This window comes from Rhinolophus sinicus, chromosome 11 (genome assembly GCF_057876585.1).
Source record: "Rhinolophus sinicus isolate RSI-liver-muscle chromosome 11, RSI-T2T, whole genome shotgun sequence".
Taxonomy (NCBI): Eukaryota; Metazoa; Chordata; class Mammalia; order Chiroptera; family Rhinolophidae; genus Rhinolophus; species Rhinolophus sinicus.
Genome location: NC_142511.1, coordinates 14,265,919 through 14,289,802, shown reverse-complemented (window position 1 = coordinate 14,289,802; position 23,884 = coordinate 14,265,919). Strand labels below are relative to the sequence as shown.

Sequence of the window (23,884 nt, the reverse complement as noted above, 5' to 3'; positions counted from 1 at the left end):
ACAGAAGGATGTTTTTTTCATTAAAACGCACAAATTGAAAATATATAACACCAGTTTTAAAATGAAAGAAATTTATGAGGAGAGTAAAAACAAACCATAAACAGTAAGGGAAATTTTTTTCTTGCTTTCACCAGCTTGGTTGATAGCTATGCAAGTGTATTCACCACCATCAGATACTTTGGCCCGAATAATTTGTAGAGTCCGACCACCTGTGGGCAAATATAAAGAAAATTGAGGAGCAGTATAGAGATTGCTCTAGTAACTATTTTATCAACAGGATAAATGTCAAAATATTCCCTTCCAGTAAAATTTGTATAGAAACATTGCATATTTAAAATGAAAGAATCGAATCTGTTTTCTTGAATCGATCTTTCCCTTATTATTGATTCTACTTCTTTATAAAAACGGAAATTCATAAAATTTTTCTCTCTAGTAACCAAACATGGATAGAACTGTTTGATATAGGTCCTAGTGAGCAAACAGTAATTATACAATAGTCAGATATGTTAACAAGTATTTTCTGGGTTTAAATCTCCCACAGTGTGTCTGTCTGTTTATCTGTCATAAAGGAGCTTTAATATTGATTAAAAAGAACAAGTAAATTTATCTAAAGAAAGCACTATTTACCAATCTATCACTGCCATGGAATTACTAAGTACTGTGCCTAAATTTCATAATTTCTTGCAGTAGAACTTGTTACTGTACATTCCCACTAAAATCAGACAAGTCTATACAATCTTATCATAATGGCCCCAAATGGGCAAAGATTAATGTGAACGAAGCAAGACAAACGTTTGGAAAGAGACTAACTTGAAATGCCATTTGTATGAAAAACAAAGAAAAAGGAGAATGTTTTGCCCACCTATGAGACTAATAAGTTCCTTACCAGGCACAATGAGAGCATTGGTGTTTAGCTTGATTGGCTGTTCATTCTTGAGCCAGCTGAGATCAGGAGGTGGGAAACCAGACACCTCACAGGTCAAAGAGATGAAATTGTTCACCACGACAGCGAGATTTTCAGGGTTAGGACCAATGACACTGGGAGGAACTATAACAGCAAATACATTAAGAGTGAAGTCTGATATTATCAGTAATACATGTTCAATTTATTAATATAAGCACAACGATTGTAGTCTGCTAAAGCATTGACTTAATTATTATGAAGTTTGTTATTATACTGTTAATTATTCAGCTGTCTTTCTTCTTAGAATCCCCTAATGCCTTTACCAAATTATGTTCATCAGTTTTGTTTTTCCCAGTTGAAAGAGTACCAGAATTTTCAAAGATTGAATTATTCTGCATTTGGAAAATGTAGTTGGAGATTCCTAAGATGGTTTTATCAATGTACAAAGAAAGACGTAATAGTGCCTTTTATTAAGTATGTTTGAATATTCTTGTTTTAAATATTACATCCTTACAAGTTTTTATTTTCCTACTCTAGCATTTATAGAGTAGAAATTTAATTTTAGGGTATCTGTCTATCAATGAATTTTACAGGCATTTCAACAATGTAAATCAATGACTTTCAAGATGAGCAGAACATTTACGAAATAAACAATACTGTGGTTTGTTGCTCAAAACCAAAAAAGGAATTCCACAAGCAAAAGTAGTGCAGAGAAAAAGTGGACTAAAAAAGAATGAGATTAATAATGCAATGCCATTTATGCATATTAAAACATATACATATTAAAATATATGCATATGCATATGGAACAATAGAGAACACACTCATATGGAAAGAACAACATCGTACACATTTGAATGTCTCCTATGAAGGGGGAGGGGAAATAGGAGTGAGGAATGGGCATAAAAATGAATGAATGGATTAATAAATAAAAGTAGAGATGGGCCTAGCTCAGATGATTGAAAATAGACATGAACTAAGGAATTCAATTAATGCTCTAATAAATTAAAACTGATGTCTTAAAACAACCTCAAACACAGAAGCAGAACATCAAAAAGACAAACGTGTTCCTTTTCTTTCACTACCACGGTTTTTTCACCCACTAATTATTTTCAATACTCATTCATTTAAGTATCAAACATTTATTGAATACCTACTGTATTCCAGACATTGTGCTGGGTGCTGAAGCAGGGTGAAACATGTAAGACAATAGCCATATAGAGTTCATAAAGTGGTAATGACAGACATTGGACTAAAAATAACAGCTAACATGTTCTGAGTGGTTACATTGTACCAGGCATTGCTCTGAACACTTCACATACACTATCTCAGTGAATCCTCAGACAACCTTATATGCTAGATATAGTTCTTATCCTCATATTACAGATGAGGAAGTGAGACAGAGAAGTTAGCATCTTGTCGCAAAAATCACAGTTCATTACTGGTTTGGAAGTTAAGCAGTCTGGCTCTAGAGCCCTTATTCTTAGCCACTGTTCTATACTGTCTATTAATTACAAGTGCGATGAGTGTCAATCAGAAGAGTAGGGTGACAGCTGGGAACTAACCTAGCTTGGGGATCAGGAGGAGGAAGTGACATTTAAGAAGATACTTGAAACATGACCAGGAATAAGCTAAGTGGAAGACAGTAAATCGGTGTGTCTTCCAGAAAGAAGGCAGAACATACAGCAGTAGCCCCCTTATCTGAGGGGGATATATTCCAGGACCCCCAATGGATGCATGAAACCGAGGATGGTACTGAACCCCATATGAACCCTACATATACTTTTTATTTATTTATTTTTTATTTTTACTTTTTCACTTAAAGGAAGCACTTATGGCTACTGTTTGGCATATCCGAATTGCCAGCATCACTACTCTTGTACTTTGGGGCCATTATTAAGCAAAATAAGGGTGACTTGAACACAAGCACTGATAACCGAGATGGCTACTAAGTGACCAAAGGGTGGAGAGCTTCTATAGCACAAATACGCTGGACAAAGGGATGCTTCCCATCCTGGGCGGGACAGAGTGATGGTGGTGTGAGATTTCATCATGCTACTCAGAATGGAGCGTAATTTAAAACTTATGAATTGTTTATTTCTGGAATTTTCCATTTAATAATTTGGAATAAAAACAGGAGAGGACTCCCCCCACCCTCCCTCAGGCAGTATGGAGGTTCCAGTTCAAGCTGGTACTTATGAATTTATAATGACACCAGTATTTCTGATTCTAAGAGTTCCTCCAGCCATGGCTAACTACAGGTGCAGGTATGGTGCAGATGTGGAATTTAATGACAGGCAGTACAGAAAGGCAGCTAAGTACGATGCCTCTGGAATCAGACTGCCTTAGTCAGAAACTTGCTTCGTCCTTTGCAAGCTGTGTAACTTTGGGTGGGCATGTTACTTAATGTCATTGAGCGTCAGTTTTTCCATCTGTAAAAGGGATATAAAATGGTACCAACCACTTGGGGTTATTGAGATAATTAAGTGAAATAATATGTATAAAACATTTGGCACAGTACCTGATGGGGATCAAGTAGTCAATATGTTGTGTTGTTATGTGCAGGGCTGAGCTTTTACTGAGCTAAGAGAAGTGACTGAAATACTGTTCTATGGAAGTTAAGCTGGAAGTGAAACAGAGTGAAGACACACATGGTTGAAAACTGATAGGTTGTCAGATTAAAGGGAGAATCCAGAAGAAGCAAGCATTGTCACAGAGGGAGATAACCAGTGGGATAATTTTTGGTGAAAATAATTTAAATTATTTCTCCCCCAAAAGAATCTTCCAGTATTTAAGCATGGATTCCTGAGTGCCATTAGGAGTTCAAGACGCCATTAACTGGTGAAAGAGGAAAAACACTTCTAAGCTCTAATCCTTAATGGTAAACAGAGTGGCTGCAGCCCCTGTAGTCACACAAGGCCCCCACTTTGGGTGTTTTTACTGTGTATGAAGAGGCAATGGGCATGAAGGAAACATAATAAAGGAATAACAAGAGTTTATTTAGTAACTACCACAACTAGAGACACCATTCCAACTTTGGGGAGACCAAGATCCATAAGAAATGACCATTTGTCTATTGCATTTACAATAACATTATGGAACTGAGGTGAAGATTGAGATATATAAAGATTACACTAGGCAACACATGTAACTGCTTTAATTGGGGTATTTACAAGTTGCTTTTGATCACATAAAGAGGAAAAATGAATTCTTCCCTGATGAATCAGAAAAGATCCTGAACACTTTTATTTTTCAACATTTATTCTATTGTACCTTACAGATTAGAATGTGTGCTTTCACAATGATTATATTTGCTTCATTAATTCATTCTTCCTGGAAATTCATAATACATTTGTTTCTGTTTCAGTCATATTTATTCATTAAAAGAACTTTGAAGATATATATGAAGCACCTATTGTGTTACTCACTGGGCTAAAAACTAGGAATATAAAGATAAAACTTTTTCAAATATCTTTTACACAAGCACCAAACATTGCTAGACATCAATACTCCCTACATATCACACCAAAACAAAAAAGAAAGAAAGAAAGAAAGAAAGAAAGAAAGAAAGAAAGAAAGAAAGAAAGAAAGAAAGAAAGAAAAGAAAAATACCCATGATGCTACATTAAAGTCCTTCTAGGGGAGAAATTTTTCATGAAGTTTCAAATTTCAGCTATTTCCAAAATAAGCTAGAATTTTACATGTGTATCACACATGTAAAGGAAATCTTTTATGATTGTTCATCATTTCTAATTTAATATTCTGGAAGTAGCTGTGTGTCACAAAAATAAAACTACTGTTCTGTGTTAGACAATCAACTGCTTTTTTTTTAAAGCAAAAAATTAGTATTTATGGGGTGACTAGCATATATTGAAAACTTAAAGTTTGATGTAGGAATTAGGTATGCTGACGGTTTTAGGAATTATTTAACTCCTCAGAGTGACTTCTTCTCCAGGCAGTATATTAGGTACTAGAGGGTGAAGCTCAACGTAACTTCTACTCTTGATGAAAGACACTGGTTTCAATCAGGACTAGTGGATGAATTTTCATGAGTCAAAGATCTATATTTCGCTCAAACTTCATAAAAACTCGTAATCTTTGGGATTTCAAATGTTTACTTTTTTACTCTCAATATGTAGGAGTAACTACTTTCTCTGAAAGGACTGACATAATATAAAAACAGGCTCTCTAGAAGATTTGTACTTTGTACTTTATAAATCCTACCAGCTGTGACGGGTAGGAAGCAGGGAGGAGAGGGTATGAATGCTCCACCACCTGTTCAAGTTAAAAAATACAAAATAAGCTTACATAATCTAAAACACAGTTTTCTTGCTTTTACAAGCATACTCAAACAGATGTTTTTGAAACTGAGCTCTTACCATGAACATTGAGGTTAAAATATTTTTTGGCACTTCCAGCTGTGTTCTCAGCAATACACACATACCTGCCGATATCTGTTATTTGAGTATTTAGAATCTAAGAGAAAGATGAAGAAATTGCAACTGAATTTTTTTTATATATAAAGCAACCTGTCATCATTTTGAGAATAAACAATAATATTCTTTCTAGTTAATACCAGATGAACATAAAACAAATTTTGTGCATGATAGTGCTGGTGTTGGCTTTTATTAGTCAGCTTAATCAAATAAACATTTATAAAGATTTCTAATCAGAACAGGCAATTGTATACATACTTGTGGTATACTGACTACAAAGAGTCCTAAATTCTTCTAGCACTTCCCTTTCTGCACCCCTGGCAATGTGACTTTGAAGCTCCTCCCATCAAGAGGTGGAGTAAAGGTGTGGAATTTGTGTTGACACTGTGCTTGGCTTTGTGCCATAGAATATGACGGAAGTGACAGTGTGCCATTTCAAACCTAGGCCTCAAAAGATACTGTCACTTTTCTCTTTTGGAAACCTGCTACCACCATACGATGAGCCAACACTAACCTGCTGGAGGGTGAGAGGTCACGTGGGAAAGAAGCAGCCCAGTTGTTGCATCTGAGGCCCTGGATGTGTTCAAGAGCCCAGCCAAGACCAATAGGGCCGCTTCTCACATCCACAGCACGCAGGAACTTGGGTAAGCCCAGCTGAGACTGGAAGAATCCCCCAGCCAACCAGAAGACTTGTGAGCCAGACAAATGCTTGCTGTTTTAGTCGTTGTTTTGGAGTGGTTTGTTTTATATAGCAATAGCTAGCTAATTTAGTAGTTATATTTTATTTTATTATGCAGAGATCTTTATCCATTTATATATCCTTAGGCTCTAGACACAGAAATACTTAAGTATTTCAGTAAGGGTTGTATGATCACCAAATGGAAATAATCAGGACGTTTATAAGATACTTTGAGAATTCAAGGTTAATTCACAGGCAGTAAACATGATTCTTTTTTTTTTTTTTTATAAGGAATTCTATGAGATATGTCCTGTGTTGGATACACTGACAATTACACTTAGATTCTCAGGCCGACAGAACATCATTTATATGTTCGCGAAATTAAGTTGTATCCTAACAAAAGAGCTGGTACTGTTTTTATGAGTGCCTAACTTCCTTTAAGGGCATTTGAAAAGAAAAATATAGGCAATGAATAATTCAATTATGTGGTTTCCATTATTATTATATTATTATCAATTCTTTGACAATAAAGTTTTAATCTATAGGGAAACTTATACCACCTAGAATTTTACTAGCAGAAGCATGCAATGGAAAAGATTCTAACAATTTGCTTATAATGTGGTTTTTATCACAAAGGACATATTGTAGTAAATTTAGGTGTGTGTGTGTGTGTGTGTGTGTGTGTGTGTGTGTTGAATGTACAATTGCTGGAAGAATTCACACAAAATTGTTAATAGGGGTCACCTCTGATAGTGGGACTAAATTGGAGGAAAATAATTTTATTTTATATATCTTTTTTATGATTACTTTTACAAATATAATATCTATAAACCAATAAAAATTTTAAAAGTCAAAAGATAATTATAAAAACCAATAAAAATTTTAAAAGTCAAAACAGACAATGATAAAAAAAATATAGAAAGACAAGCAGCTATTTTAAACATAGATTTTTTCACTTTTACCTGCAGAATTCTTCCATTAGATAGAAATTTGTGACGTCCATCTTCTAGCAAGGGCTGCCCATCTTTTTGCCAAGAATTCCTTGGCGCGGGGCTACCAGTGGATGAACACTCCATCAACACACTCTTGTTCACCAGCACAGTAACCTCTTCAGGGAGATCATTACTTGCTCCCTTGATAATTGGTGGCACTAATAAGTGATTGCAACAAAGAGACAATGACAGGAAGCAAGGTTATTTCTAAATTATTCTAGCTTTCTGACAACTTTAAAAAGTGTTCGATAATAGAAGAGCAAAACTTGAAGAAGTCATGACCCTCAAGTAACATTTTATGCTAATAAATTAGGGTTATAATAAAAATTATGTGAAGTTGAGTTTACTCTCTTCTCTCTCTTCACCTACCCTGGACTAACCCCTCCCATAATTTCACTCCCATTTAGGTCAATGCAAATTGTCCCCCAGTATCTTGTCTTGCTTCTTCTCTCAGTCCCTTCCATTATTCTTTCTGGGATTCAAGCATCTGCATGAATTAACAGCTAACTCTATTTGGTCATCTCGACAAGCCAGATAAATGACATCTTTAACGTGCATTTGAAATGAACAGATTTGGTCTCATTTGCAAGGGAATTGTCTGGGCTACTCAAAGTGTGTTTCCCGAGTCAAGTATCAGTGGTATCAGCATCCCCTGTGAGCTTGGTTAAAAATGCAAAGTTTGGGGGTCACCTGAGACCCCTCAATTGGCAGCACTAAGAGGGGCCAAGAAGTTCGCATTTTAACAAACTCGCCTGGTGAACCTTATGCATGTGAAATTTTGAGAAGTCACGCTCTAGATTTTCCTACGTATATTCATTTAAAATAATATGGTAGTATCCAGATTCATGTCTACTTTACGTTAGACTAGTCAGTCATGAAAAATCACATATTACCCACTGAATTTTAAAAAATGGAAATGTTACATAAACTAGAAACGCATGTTGGCTGCTTTTGCAAATGTAGAAATTCATTTTCACAGTGAATAATCTTTTTGTTTTGTTTTGAAAGCTTGGTTATTTTATGTTTCACACTCTTAAAATGTACCGTATCTTTAGCGATCAGTAAAGATTATATGTTTAATGTAAATGTAGTCTTGTGGTCTTTGGATCTCTCATAAACTAAACTGAAAGTCTGTAAAGAAAATAATCAAAGCTACAAAGGCACACAATAGAATTTCAATGTTATTTTTAATGCATATTTTCATATTCAAAGTTAGTGATTTGTACTATACTTTAGAAAACATAAAATATATAACTTGAACTACAGATTAGTAAATACTACACTTGAATTTCAGATTAAATGAGGCTATCACTAACCTCACACCATGAAAACTAATACAATAAAATGTTGGAACATAAAGATTCAATGTTTTCCTCAACTTTTGCCTGGAGCTGAACCATTGGAGGTACCAGGATGTACACTGTATGTCCAAGGTCTAACCTGTAGAGGTCTCCACCAAAACCCTTAGCTCTGACCTGCCCCATCCAGCTGCGCACCCCCAACAGCTGGGTTATATCACTCAGAATTGTTCTCATTGGTACCTAAGAGGTCAGCACCAAGCATTATGAACACATCCCTAGTTTAGCCAGCTCATTTTTCTTGCTTTGTTCCCTCCTCTTTAATCTCCTCTCCAATAAGCTTTCTAACTTCCTCCTAGTTCGAATAACAGCCTGAAGGCATGAACATCTACCCTTGACTACCCAACCCCTAAATTCCAATTCAGTTGAACACAATCCCCATCCTTCTCAAAGTACAGCATCTTACTTTATTAGATCCTTCCACTGTCCTCAACTAAACTCTTTCCAAACTTAGGTAAAATAAAGCCAGGTGGTCTAGGATACTCCTTTCACGGTTCTTGATGATATTAGCACTGATTTTAATTGTCTTTTCATCTCTTTTCTTTTTCCTTATCTCTATCTTACAGACTTTAAAATCTACGTGGATGGCTCATCCCATCCTAATCAGTTCTATGCCTATGCCACTTCCGGCAGCCATAGATAGTCCTACGTTGGACGGTTCAATTATAATGCCTCTTCCTTCTCCAAGTGTCTAAGCTCCCTGAAGAAGGCCTGATGTTACTGTAGTCACTGTTGTATCCTCAGTGCCTAGCACAGTGCCTGGCACACAGTGAGCAATCAACAGATATTTGCCAAATAAATAAATGTTACACTTTTTGTGTTTTTTTCTCTCCCACCTCTTTTTGGGCTTCCTTCATAAGCTGCTATTTGTTTGCACTGAACACTCGAACCCTTCTACTCCTCCTCGCTTATAGTTGATCTGTCAGCCTCCCTCCCGGTTCATTTTTTCTCTTGGCCTGCTCAGATCTCATAGGGGTCATGTCCGTGATGGTCTGTCTCACTGAACATTCTAGTCTCTCTAGCGCTCAAGTGTTTCCACAGCGTGTACCTTGTTACCTTGTAGCTCATCACCCTGACCACCCGCTTAGGCCATATGGTCTATTTTTTCTACCTCTGCCCCCAGGTGGCTGAAGGTGGTGGCAGAAAGCGGTGACTGGGACCAGTAGTTCCAACTTCAATGCCTGACTGTCTATCGCATCCCTCCTAGTGGCAATCACTAACATTTTCTATTTTCTACAGGTCTAAATACCATCCTTGCCACTGTTTCTCTTGCTCTTATACTTAAGAAAAGGACTAAATACATGTGACAGGCATCCCCAAGTTTCCCTTCTTACTATTCCAATAATAAATGTTAATCCAGTACCATGAAAGGCTAATTCACCCGTCTTGGTTCCTTGATTGCATTTTCCACCTGTTGTAGGACCTTGTTTTCCTTAGTCGATAAGCCAGCTCAAATCTCTCTTAAACAAGCTTTTTCGAACAAGCTGTTTATCCTAAAACTCTTCCACATCTTCCTTCCTCTTCAAAATGTCTTAAGAGTACTCTGTATTTGTTTCCTTTTCTTTTTGCTCACTTGCTTAATATTTATCCTCTTGTTCTGTGGCTTTGTCTCACACCATACTATCTAAATTGATCATTTGAATTTCACCAATGAGTTTTTTGTTTCAAAGCCAATGGGCTTTGTTTCCGTTTTTATTTTCTTACTCTTGGTTTAGCATTCAATATTAAACCCACTTCCTGAGAACCTTTACTATGCCCTGGATTCTGTGACATGGTAGTTTACTACTTTTCATTAATCCCTCAGATCGTTTCTCTTCTAACTCAGTTTACCTTTTCCTGTCTCTTACCTGTAAGTGATCTTCTTCTATTCTATCTATAACCCTTTCTGTGGGAAGTCGCATGCCTTTGAATATCACCTGTTTGTGAATAACTCTCAACTCTATACTCTTAGCTCAGTTCTGTCTCCTGTGCTATAGTTCCATATTTCCTTCCAACAACCCATTCAGTATTTTATCTAAGTATTCTGGAATTATGCCCAATTCAACATGAACAAAATAGCTTCCTTCTTCCCAAATCATGTTATTTTCCTACATCTTCTATTTTTATTAATCTTGCTACTATTTTCGTAATCACCCAGGACAAAAATCTCATTGTCATCTTATACTCTGAGACAAGTGCCTAACACTTCCTATCACTTAATCTCTTCCTCTATAAAATATTCCATAACTACTCCTTCCCATACCTTCCTACTGTCGCTTCTCGAGTTCAACCTCTTCTAACAGAAGCATCTATTTGTTCTTGATTCTAGTAACATCACCTCTCTTTTCCCTTAAAAATGCAATGCTTCTTCCACTCTCAGTCCATGTATTCAGAGGGAGGTGACTATAGCTCAATGGTGGCAATATGAACTAGACCTTATTAATTACGTCTCTCTGCCTCTGTCATTGGTTCAGGGATGGAGATAGGATTGACCCTTGACTTCAGTAGTAAATAGAAGTTTTCATTTGAGTGTGAAAGTAGGAAGGTGTAAGAATAGAGTTTCAAGGGACCAACTTGCCGTCCAAAGGGATACCCCACCTGAGAGTGACATTAACGGAGAAAAATAAAACCAAGAGAAAAAGAAAGGTAAAGTCCAGGTGACCTCTTTTGAGACATAGAAATCCGACATGACTACAGCCAGCTCAACCTTGGGACTTTTCAAGTTCACTAGTCAAGGGATTCTCTCTCTCTCTCTCTCTCTCTCTCTCTCTCTCTCTTTTGTTTTAAGCCAGTTTGTTATTTGATACTTTAGGAGTCCTAACTAATGTGCTCTCAATTTGTATAAGACAATGAATTCCTTGGGAGAACTATCAGTTTCTGATTATCTTTATAGTCTTCAAGACACTTAGTACAACATCTTGCAAACATTAGTTCCTTGAAAATATTTTTGAGTGACAAAATGTATAATAAGCAAAAGAAAACAAACTCACAGAGTACACGGACGTCATAGTGAAGGGAAGCTTCTCCAGCCTCATTCACAGCCACACATGTGTATCTCCCAGCATCCTCTACTTTGGCCCGGGGAATCTGCAACACTCGCCCCCCTGAAAACATACCCCAATATGTTTATTTCTGTAAATCTGTGAGATAATAGTACTGGTCATAAACAGAGATACAATTTTTCAGATCTAATTACTTCCTTACATTTTCTTTAAAGGTTCTTACTTCATCCAATGGTTCAGTTTTAATCCTACATTCCATTTTTATAACAAACATTGCATTATGGAAGTGATCCAATGTATGAATCAGATCTTCTGAGAATGAATAGCTCCTGTAGATTTTCCTCAAGGCAGGAAAGTTGCTCTATGCCCCTCACCATGTTCCATGTGAAATGTTACTACGTAGTAACTTCTTGCTTTTATAGTTTTGAATGCATGCATAAGAAGTTTACACTATTTGAAAGTTTACACTGTTTGATGCAAGTGCTGTTTTGAGAAAACAATAGCCAAAGACGCAAAAGGCATAAAGTATACCATTACACAAGCAATACCAAGAATAACTTTGTATTTTTAACTTTTCCTGTTGATATAATTTCAAACTTAGAGAATAGTTTCAATAATTGTATAAAAAAATTTTTACCTATGTTTATCAACTATTTATATTTTATTTGTTTTATCTTTGTCATATATGCATATTATCTGTCAAATATATTACATATATAATCTTTTATATATAAGAATTATATGTATATTACATATATATATATATAACCTATTATATATATATATAATCATTTTTAAAACCATTTGAGAGTAAGTTGGAGACATGGTGTGCCTAGATCCGTAAATACTCATAAACCTATATTTCATAAAAATAAGGATAACCCCTTATATAAATATAGTATAATGATCAAAATCAGAAAACTTAAAATCAATATAAAACTAGTATTGAATTTTTAGTCCATATTCAAATTTTATTATTTATAATAATATTGTCTTTTTTGGTTCTTTTTTCCCAAGCCCAGATCCAATTTAGGATCACATATTATATTTAACTCTCATTTCTATTTAGTCTCCATTTCCACCACCCCCGTAAGATATTCTCTCATTTATTGGAGGTGAAATTTACATACAGTGGAATGAACTGACCTTAAGTGTATAATTTATAAATTTTTATAAGCCTATTTGAATGTTTGCTAAAAGTAAACAGAAGCCTTAAAAATATTATTCTATAATTTATACATCTCCTCTTCATCAATAAACCATGTAATCACTAAAATATTTGAAACTAATAATATTTACTATTGGTATTATAAATGCATTTAACAAACTGTAGTAGTAACTATTTGCAAATATATTTTAGAATTTATCATTAATAACATACAGAAATCAAACTGATTATTTCATCACAGTATTTGAAAAAGAGAGGCACAAGGAAGTCAGAGGATTTTCTTAAGTTGACAGAATGATTGTGTAATAAATCTGAAAATTAGCAAAAATGTTCTATGTCAAATTTTCAACCTAGATTCTCCTCGCTTGAAGCTACATGGATACCAGTGGCATTCAGCAGCCTGTGTCAGTTAAATCACATAGCCAGAAAGTCAATCAATTCCACTGGTCTAATAAATGAGAAGCAACACATTTGGTAGAGATTCAGATCTTCACCCTGTTCATAGCAATCTGTACCTGGTAAAATCAATACCCTATCGCTTGAGGTCAGAGGACGGCCATCTTTGTACCATGTCAGGGTAGGAGGAGGAGCAGCATTGGTCTCACAGGAAAGAGAAATGGGATTATTGATGATCACATCCTTGGCTTCACTGCTCCTGCCAGTGTCCAGCATGTTTCCCATTTCCCAGAGTTTCTGAAAACTTGGAGGAACTAGGGAGGAAAGACATGGAATTGTGAACACATATGAATGCCAGTGTCAATCCATTTAACAAAGTTCTTGGCTGTGTTTTCACAAGAGTGATTTGTAAATGTAATAAAGTAGACAACGTGAAAATCTTTTCAAGCATTAATACATGGACCAACCCCAGCTGTTAGCCAAAAAAGTAGTAGACAGAAGTTGGAGCTGGTTTTCATGCAGAAGAACAAGAAACGTGGGGCTCAGAATGCTGTGCTCATGCCCTGCTCTCCCTCCCTGTTAAAGGGCTCTGGCACTCAGAAGAGAAAGGGGCCTGCTCTCAGGAAGGATCTACTAAAATAACGATGGCTAAGGAATATAATTATAACAGAAAAAAATAGATTTTGAAGAACTATTAAAAAATAATGGCTAAATTGAGAGCATTTCCCAATAATCTGTCAAAGAAAGTTAAAGCTATGCAATCAAGATTAAAATAAGTCCATTAACAAAAATGACAGGATAGTCTCAAACTTTTCTGGAAGACATGTATGAACTTTCTAGAAGGCAATTTTCCTGTATATCAAAAGCATTAAAAAGTGTATAGCACTGTGACAGAAAATTTCCACTATTAGTAACGTGTGAAAAATCAAAGATGTATAAAAGTTTATACAAAGACATTCAGTGAAAATTGGTAAACAACCCAGACATTCAACAATAGGAGTCTGATTAAATAAATATTAGGATACTCTATGATAAAGCAGGTACAGTTATTTAAAATCATACTGTAACAATATGAACAATAATAGCAGCCATCATTTCTTAAGTATATTTCTAAGAATTTTACTACTTTATATTATTTAATATTCACCACAATTCTACAAGGCATTAATTTTAAAAGCAAGGAATTTGGGGTTTAAAATATTTAGGTAACTTACCTAAGTCACAAAACTTGCAGGAGCCTAAATTACCATTCTATTCCAAGTCTCACTGCTTTAAATTATGTACTTTACTTTTTTGCCTTCCAAGTAAATGCTATTAAAAAAACTTTTATGATATAATATTGGGGGAAAGTTAATGTAAGAGAGAAGTATGTATCTTGTGATTCTAATCTGTAAACATAGTATACGCTTACAAAAATGTATCAGAAGGAAAAACATCAAAAGGAACCACATAAAAATAACAGAAGAAATCCTGAATAATGGGACTACTTTCTTCTTTGTTAATTTCTTGCGTCCAAGTTTTTTAAGAATAAATTTATATTATTGTCAAGAGCAAAAACAACTATTTAAAATAAATCAGATCAAATCTCTTTTTTATTGCTTTGACACATCATGGAAATTAAATGATATACAACAAGCATATTAGTATTACCTTGTATATTCACATCAAAATCCAGTTCATCTTCACCTGCAACATTAGATGCCACACAAGTATATCGTCCAGTGTCTGATATTTGAGCCTCCTTTATTTGAAGTGTGTGTCCATTTTCAGCAATATTAACATGATCATCTGATGTAAGGGGCTGTGATTCAATTATAATAATGTGATTCATTAAGTACTCTTATAAATCCTCTAAGAGACCATGTAGTTGATATTTTTTATGATTAATGAATAAAAATGAAATTTTATGTGAAATACTCAAGACAACAATAATTTAATTAATTTACTATATTTTGATTAAACTGATTGTTTTGGAGTAATCACATTTTTATTAATTAAAAATTGTAGCTCATGTAATTTACATTTCTGCCAGCTATTTCTGGGTGATACATTTATATAGATTTTATGATAAAAACAATTATTCTTAGGTACCATATCCATTTTGGAAAAAATATTTTCAGTTGATCCCACATTGTATTTAAAAAGCATATCCTTTTATTAAAATTTTGCAAAAAAAGTTAGAGTATTTTAATGAATGATTGAGGGTATTAACATAGTCTGATTTAATCTAAAAATCACTATTCATTCAGAAACATTAATACATCATAAGTGAGAAATCTTAACCTAGAGATATTTCTAGTGTGATGTTTTATTGAAAGTATTACTATAATTAATGGAACATTAACTTACAGATATTCATATTATGATGTTTTATTCATAACATTATGTATACTTACTAGGACATTTCTCATCTTCTATGCATTTCCATTTACACTAAATTCCTTCTTATTCTTTAAAGATTTTAGCTCCTCGTTCAATCCCATTCCTTCTAATGATACTTTTCTCACAATTCTTGATGATTTCAACACCCACATAGACAATCATCCAATACTGTGTGCTCTCAGCTCCTTGACGTCTTCTCCTCTACCTTTTGTCTCCAACCCTCTCTCTGCCACTCAATAGGTGAGTCATACTAGACTTTCTAATTACTAGTAACTGCACCACTTCATAATCTGTCTCATAACTCTCTGACTGAAACCTCCTAACTTTCTAACTCACTTCCTCTAGCATCCCAACTCCAGTAACTTTTTGACCCATGGGAGGACCTACAATCCACTGACCTTGTAATATTTCCACTGCCTTTTACTCATCTCCTGACCTCTATTCCCTCCGGACTCAAAGAAAGTCTATTACGGCTGTCACTCTTTGTATAAACCGTCAACACCTTTGTCCCTTTGCTCTTTATTTGGCTCCCCTGGCAAAACCCTAACCCTGGTTAATACCAATCTCTGTCCATTCCAAGCATCCCCTGGTCTACTCTAGGACATCCCTCCAGCAACTGTGGCCTCTCTTACCTACATCATCAGCAATTTATTCTTTTCCACTGGATTATGTCAATCTGCATACACTATCATAAAATTTCCCCCATTCAAGAAAATTCTTTAGACTGTACACTACTCCCACATTTTCCTACTTAAAAGCCAAATGACTTAAAAATGTTTTCAATTGCCGTCTCCATTTCTTTCCTATTGAATCTGCTCCAATCAGACTTTCACCATCTCTACTTGACCAAAATGACCCTGTCAAGGTCACCAATGACATCCATGTTGCTTAATTTATTGGTCAATTCTCAGTGCCATTTACCACAGCTTAGCTTGTTTTCATTTTGATATACTTTTTCCCCCTTATCTGTTGGGACACTTCACTCTCTGCCCCACAACCACTAAATGTAGAAGTACCCCAGGGCTTAATCCTTGGACCTCTCCTCTTTCTGTCTAAGCTCACTCTTCTAGTGACCTCACGCAAAATCTTGGACTCAACTTTGACTCATCTCTTTCCCTCACATCCTGCTTACAACCTTCATTCAAGCAACCACCATCTCTCTTTTGGACGATTGCAATAAATTCAAATCTAGATCCTCTATTTTTTTCTCCCAATACAGAAGCAATGTACTTTTTTTAAAACCTTAAGTCAAATCATAACATTCATATTTAAAAGTTTCCAGTGACTTCTCAACAGAATAAAGGCCAACTGGTCTACCAGGCAGTATGATCTGGCTCTCCACTAACTTCTGTTCATATCTTTTGTGTTTACATAATCACTGCACTTCAGCCAAAATGTCTCAGAGCCTTTGCCCTGGAAATTCTCTCCCTTTAGCATGTTTTTCCCTCTGATTTCTTATTTTTGCTTCCTTCACTTTCCTTGAGTTTCTGTTCAAATATCACCTTATCAGTGAGGCCTTCCCTATACAAATAAGAGATCACATTCCCCCCACTCACTTTTCTTTTCCCTGACTGAATTTTCTCCGAAACATCTACCCCATCTGGCACATTACATGTTTTATAGGTTTGTCTGTTTAGCAGTTTTGTCTCCCCAAACTTCCTATAAACAGAGATCTTTCTCTGTTTCCTTCATATCCGTATCCTCCATCTAAAACAGTGTCTGGCCAATAGTATGATGTGCTCAGTAAATTATTTGGGATGCAATGAATCATTATTAATATTATATCACCTATCTAAAAATAGCACAACTTAAAATTTCTATTGTAAAAGAAAAACTTTGGAGAATGAGTAACTACAACTCAAAGATTCTATCAAAACTGACTGCAGTTGACACTGCCAATAATTTTGGTGGATTTTGTCAAAAACACTGTTTTGCTCAGATAGTGTTGTTTATCTGAAGAATGAAATAACAGAAGAAAGGTATGGAAAATAAACAAAAACCAGTATGTTTTGTACACATTCAAGGGGACCAATCCCAAACCTTAAAAAATTTAGCAGCTTAAAGTATCACAATTGGATCAATTTCAGAGTCTGGATTTGAAACTGTAATTTAATTATTCATTATGAAATTAAAAAAACCACCCAAACTGCCTCATTCCTAATGCAATTCTAGCCATTATCCAATTTTTATGTGTGTATCTGTGTGTGTGTGTGTGTGTGTGTGTGTGCATGCACACACACACGCATGGGTAGTCACCACAATGAACGAAAAGGCTTTAGATAAAATTAGAAATAAAATAAGATTTCAAAGGAGAAAGGACCTATTTGTTTCCAAGCAAACTCATATAGATTTGATATTGTACCATCAAGTGTGCTTGTAGTCAGAAAAGAAACTGTAAACAGAACATGGTGGGAGTTCCATATTTTTCCTTTTGCAATGGCTTCCAGATGAAACTTGCTTATTTTATATGAGATGATTTTTTTCTAGCTGCCAGTATTGCAAAATCCATCTGTGATCTGAAAAAATAAAGCCATATCTTTCTGCATTTTAAATCATGACTCGAACCTGAACTTCTGGAACTAGATTTAACTGACCATTTTGTTGATTATGTATAAAACAGGGCAAAGAGCAGCTTAGCTATGTCACATCTGTATTAAGCACAGTGTTAACAATAGCTTTAAAAAATGTATTTTGGTTTAAAACACCAGCACATTTCTTTGAAAACCTGCATGGAAGAACACAAGTTGAATGAAAAATGAGAATTGTGGTCTGAAAGTCAGATCACGTAATTGAAGGATGTGCCTTTTTTTTTTTTTTTTTTTTTTAAAGTTTCTCATTGCCTCCAGTTAATTATATTATTAGGCACTTAATCATCATATTTAGTTTTTTCCCTTCACAGTTACTTTTTGTAAAAGAGGTAAAGGTGTTTACAGAAAGTTTTAATTAAATTTGGTACTCATGTTAAGCCTATTGGATAATCTGGTTTAGCACTATTTTTGTGTTTCTTCTCCAGAAAGTTACTTTGCAAAGCCACAGAATACAAAAGTGATTCCCCAGTGGAAAGGTAGCTGGGTTTTCATAGATAGTTGCTAATGTACATAAAGAGAATCCCTCAAACTTTTCAATAATGGAATCATACCAATACTGTTGAACATGGTTCGAGTTTTTTTGCAGTTTTATATAGTAGGAGCATGGGATTGTGCTTGTTTTAAGGTCACTTGATTCTCTGAATTACTTGTGTCTGTTTTATTATTATTGAATTGATCATTTTAGTCTTTAAGAAACCATCAGCAAATGAAAAATCTTGTGACTGGCCTGGCCATCCTTGTACCAGCTGAGAGAAGCAGAAGGAATTGCATAAGCTTCACATTCCAAGGTCAGGGTGGTGTTTACTTTGATCTTCACTTCTTTAGGGGAGAGACCAGGCCCCAGGAGGTCCCCTTTATTGATTATGGGTGGAACTGCAGAAAAACAAATATTAAAGAGTTAAACACTGGTTCTTTTAAATACGTGGAATACCATGGAAATCACCCTGAGGATCACTTAACAAGAAAACAAGGAAGTAACTGAAGCATTTTCTATGTACCCCTTTCATCCAGGACCCCAGTTAGCATCTTATGAAAGGATAGTGTTCAGATACAGAATGTGAAGAAGAGTATCATTCACCTTCATCATTATAATATTGCCAATGAAGCTAATGTCCCTCACAGAACAGTTCGTTTCATTTGCACCAGGTCCACAGACACAGTCTGAGCATGACCCCCCAAAAATGCATTTCATAGGTCATTAAAGGGACTGATCAAAAGAACAAAAGACAATCAGAAAGACACTCTTCTTTTTAAAATGCAGAAAGACACTCTTCCTTTTAAAATGCAAAAACAAACAAACAAACAAAAACAAAATCCTGAAATGTAGGCACTGTAAATAGCAGTATTAGCTTTGCTTTTTATTTACAGGTCAATGTACAGGAGATTGACCCAAAGTCACTGATGAACTCATCCTAGTCTGTTGATAGGAACATATATTTCTAAACAACAGTTTTGTGCATGAATGTATTATAACTTAGCCCAGAGGATAATTCAGAAGAAAAAAATAGAGAAACCTAAGGAAGTGCCACTGACAAGTTCTCCAACAAGAGGTTAGTGAGCCGATGCAGTGGGCTCCTTACATCTTTAATTGAGGTCATGGGCACAATGCTTCATTCGACATCCATCTCATGAAGCAAGCTGCATAAACAACAAACTCTAATAATGAATATAAATAACTATGAACCCATAATGAAAAACAGGATTAAAAACTTGAGACAACTTGGGGAAAATATGAAACACAGTGTGCTTTCAGAACTCACTGTAGACCTTCACTTCATAGTGCTTGATCATTTCCCCCGCCTCGTTAGTGGCTACACAAGAGTATCTTCCAGCATTGTCCTCCTGGGCATTTAGGATCTGCAGAGTTCTACCTCCTGAAAAATCATGGAACACCAAAGAATCTCTGAAGTCACAGGGGCAGCAGAGTACACACAAACTACCAGGGTTTTCATTCTTACGATTAATAGATTTCTTCTTGTCTATGCCAATTCTGTAACAGTTATTGGACACAAGACACACTGCAATATAGGTGGGCCCTGCATGGTGGATGAGGACAGTCACGAAGTTCTCAGTGGTCCTTTGTGGTTATGATTATCTCATGCTATTCTGACCCTCCCATGCCTCTGTACACACTCTAGTTAAAGTCCTTATTTCACTTTTCATGAATAGGTCTTCTGCTTTAGTCAGCTTCTTCCTTTCATCTATCTGGTCTACCAGTAGAGACTGATCTTGCTAAAACACAGTTGGTATTCTTTTATAGCTTTCTCCTTAAAAATCTGGTTCTCAAGTGACTAAAGTATAAAGTCAAAAACTCTTTAATCCAGGTATTCAAAACATGACCCCGATGGTCCTTCCTGACCTTATCTCCTACCCATCCCCCTTCCCTGCTACACACACATATACATAACGTCTCTACTCCACTGGGAGGTGAGGAGTCTAATTATTATTACTTACACATAGATAAGCCATTCTCACTTTGCACCTTTCCCACAAGCGTCATACTGCTGGATCTGAAATCTCTTCTAATTCATTTCTAACCAACAGAATTCTATAATTTTCTTTAAGGTCGTGTTGAAGTTCTGATTGCAACAAAGCAATTCCTAATTACTTCAGTCCATGGTGGCCATTCTCTCTTCTGATTTCTTATAAAACTTGTCACTGCCCCATTAATCATATTCCATGACTATTCATAACCCATGATTATTCATGGATTCATGTTGTTAATTAACTTTCAACATTTTATATCTCCTCCACATAAGATCGCAAATTTCTTAAAGCCAGTGAACATACTTTTTAATTCTTTCTACTTTCATATATATTGCCAGGTAGTAAAGAGGAATAAATAAACTCAATCAAAATACTAACTCTCCTTAAGGTTCAATTCAACAAGAAATAAATTTCTACCCTTTTTTTTGGCATTCTACATAATATATTTTGGCAATTCATTACACCATGGTACTTATTTATTGGCCTTTTTATTTAGCTATTTTATTGGTCTTTCAAAAAGTAATTTTCAGGTAACTTAGATGACAAGATATACACAGATAATTTAAAAAATTAAAATGTCAACAGAACATAACAGCCAACAACATTAGTACTTTTATAATATATATAAAAGAGATGATTCTGCTTTTCTACAATAGTAGATGGCACAAATGCATCTTGGGCATCTGAAGTAAGCGAATTACCTGGAAGAATACGAATATTTCGGTTGGATTCCAAAGGTGTTCCATCCTTAAACCAGGTGATGGTAGCTGGAGGATAAGAATAAGCTTCGCAGACCAAAGATGTGGGGCTGTTAAGGATAACAATGACATCTTCAGGGCTGCCGTCACTATCGACACCAGAGATTGTGGGGGACACTAAAAAAGATTTAAAATGTAATCAAAGACATATATTAAGAAATGTCCCTCTTTGTGCGTCTCTAAATTTCCTTTGTACTTATTTGTGTAAGTCCATTCTGTAACAATTAGAGAAAACAATTGAGTAGTGTTTGTATTCTACACGAAAGCAGTGAGAACCTCCAAAAGCTCACAGGGTGATGAAGAAGATGACACATCAAAATGAATTATCACACGATGTAAAAAGGGTAATAATGGGAATTCCAATGCAGGATATATGGAGGCATAGCATTCAATCAATCTGAGGTGTGGGGTGTAAGGTCGTCCTTAAGGAGATTCCAAAGTGAAACTTGAAGGATTACTGGTGATTAGAAAGTCAAAGAAGTGAGATGAGAATGAAGAGGGAGTGTATTGGGAGCAGAGGAGCGTCAACAGTGAGGGGCAAGCAGGGAATATTTGGAGAATGGATTCATGGGGGTCAAGGCTAACAGAGGTAGGTGCACTTGTTTCATAAAAGATAACGAGGGACTGAACTAGAGTATTTAAGGAGGGAACTAACCAAATATTTAGGAAGGCAACTGGCAAGATAGAATGGGCATTGTGAGAAACCAAATCAAAGATAACTTCCAGTTTTCTTGCTTGGGAATCTAGATAAAGTACAGTGAAGTAACATACACAGAAAACGTGGAAAAATTTGCTCCTTTAACCTCGAGGAAAAGATAGTTTGTTCAGTTCTGACTATCTTAAATTTAAGTGCCCATGAGAATTCTAGGTAGAAATCTCCAATAAACAATTGTTTAGAGAAATCCAAACCTTGGGAAAAAGATCTAGATTGCAGGTATAGATTTAAAAAGTCACCAGACTACAGGAGATACATAAAACTCTGGGAATTAAGGTTTTTTACTTGAAGAGCATAGCTAGAGTAAAATGAACGGTGAAGTAAGGACAAAATTGTAAGGGACCTAATGTTTGACGGACTAAGTAAGAGTCCATAAAGGAGAGAGAAAGGGAGCAACCAAAGGTGTGCAAAGACAACTAGGTGGGAACACTGCAAAGGAGACAGTGACAAATAATGTACAAAACATTAAGGACTGAAAAATATTTGTTGGCTCTGGCAACAGGGTGGTCTTTGCCACAGCAGCGTCAACAATGGTGTGGGTGGAAGCCTATTTTCAGTGGGACAAGAAGTATAGATATAACCAATACTGTTGTAAAGACTGTGTAGGGTACCAGATGGGTACTGGACTTATTATGAGGATCACTTCACAGACTGTAAATGTCTGACCACTGTGCTGTACACCTGTAGCTGAAGAGCTGAAGTAGAATAATACTGAATGTCAACTATAATTATATATATAAAGTACCACATAGGGAATATAGTCAATGGTATTATAACAGTCATATATGATGTCAGGGGGTAGTAGATTGGGGGGGGTTATCACTTTGTGAGGGGTGTATATGTTTAACTATTATGTAGTTTTGTACACCTGAAACTAACAGAAAAATAAACTAAAAAAAAAAAAAGTACCAAAAAATGAAAAGAACTATAGACGGAATGGTTACAACACGAAGTGATGGAGACAGTAGAAGGTGGAGCTGCAGATAAAGAGGATGATGGGAATGACTAACATACTAAAGAAGGTGGAAAGATACAGGATCAAAGACATAAGTGAAAGTGGTAACTATGAAAAAGGATAACTCAACCTCTGGGAAAAGACAGGGTAGGGGCACACAGAATTATGGCTGGGTGAAATGGAAATTGCAAACACATACATTTAAGTAGCCTCAAGTTTACGAAGTTGGTGGAAAAGAAGGCTTTGATTAATTTCCCTCAGTCTCCAATGAACAAGGGAGAAAGACAAGAAATAGATGAGTAATGAGATAGCATGACTTGGGATACTTGGGATAAAGAATAAATGATTTCCACTGGAGGATTGGTGTCTCTTGGGAAGAATTGGATTTCATTTACAGCAAGGAGCAAGAGAGAGTTTTAAATCAGGCTTCCAGAGGACAGAGGATAGGATCTGGACATGAATCAGTATTGGGAGCTGAATCAGCGGTGGGAGGAAGGAGGCATATGGGAATGAGAGCTCTAAGAGAAGCAATGAGCTACAGGAGAAGAGAGGAAATCCAGGGCTGGGCAGTTGTCTTACATACACTGATGGGTGTGCAAGGAGCACAGGTGTGTTAGGAGACAACTGGCTCATGAACTCTCATTCATACTTATCCATATATCTGTCATTCAATGCCAAGTTAGGTGCTGGGGCTAAATCCTTTACAAGATAAAGAGGGGTTGTGCCTTGAGGAGTTTATAGTTGTACATAATTATTATCTTCATATACTATTCATTCGACACTCTACATTATCCAGCATTTTGATTTAATTTTTCATATATATACATTATATATATATATATATATATATATATATATATATATATATATTATATATATATATATATATATATATATATATATCCTACTCAGTTATACTGTAAGCTACCTGAGGGTTATGTTCTGTATCCCCATATGTATGTATGCTTTATATGTATGAGACTATGTATTCCCAAAATAGTCTAGCCAGTAACAAAAAAAACAAATAAACAAACAGTTGCAAAAATGTGCATACTCAAATATAGTTGACTTTAGTAGAATGGAAA

General features: G+C 35.6%; 1 protein-coding gene across 6 annotated transcripts in view; it reads right to left on the bottom strand.

The window, feature by feature from the left end:
• The window catches only part of HMCN1 (hemicentin 1), a 489,269-nt gene that overhangs the window by 88,437 nt on the left and 376,948 nt on the right, over positions 1-23,884 (bottom strand). For all 6 annotated transcript variants that reach the window (XM_074322402.2, XM_088801634.1, XM_088801635.1 and 3 more), the window contains 10 exons: positions 21,073-21,246; positions 19,645-19,758; positions 18,612-18,757; positions 14,565-14,715; positions 13,034-13,228; positions 11,339-11,452; positions 6,982-7,169; positions 5,284-5,380; positions 887-1,048; positions 96-209 (listed from right to left, as the gene is read on the bottom strand). In XM_074322402.2, the coding sequence (XP_074178503.2) occupies positions 96-209; positions 887-1,048; positions 5,284-5,380; positions 6,982-7,169; positions 11,339-11,452; positions 13,034-13,228; positions 14,565-14,715; positions 18,612-18,757; positions 19,645-19,758; positions 21,073-21,246 (1,455 nt within the window). The remainder of the gene's footprint in view (positions 1-95; positions 210-886; positions 1,049-5,283; positions 5,381-6,981; positions 7,170-11,338; positions 11,453-13,033; positions 13,229-14,564; positions 14,716-18,611; positions 18,758-19,644; positions 19,759-21,072; positions 21,247-23,884) is intronic.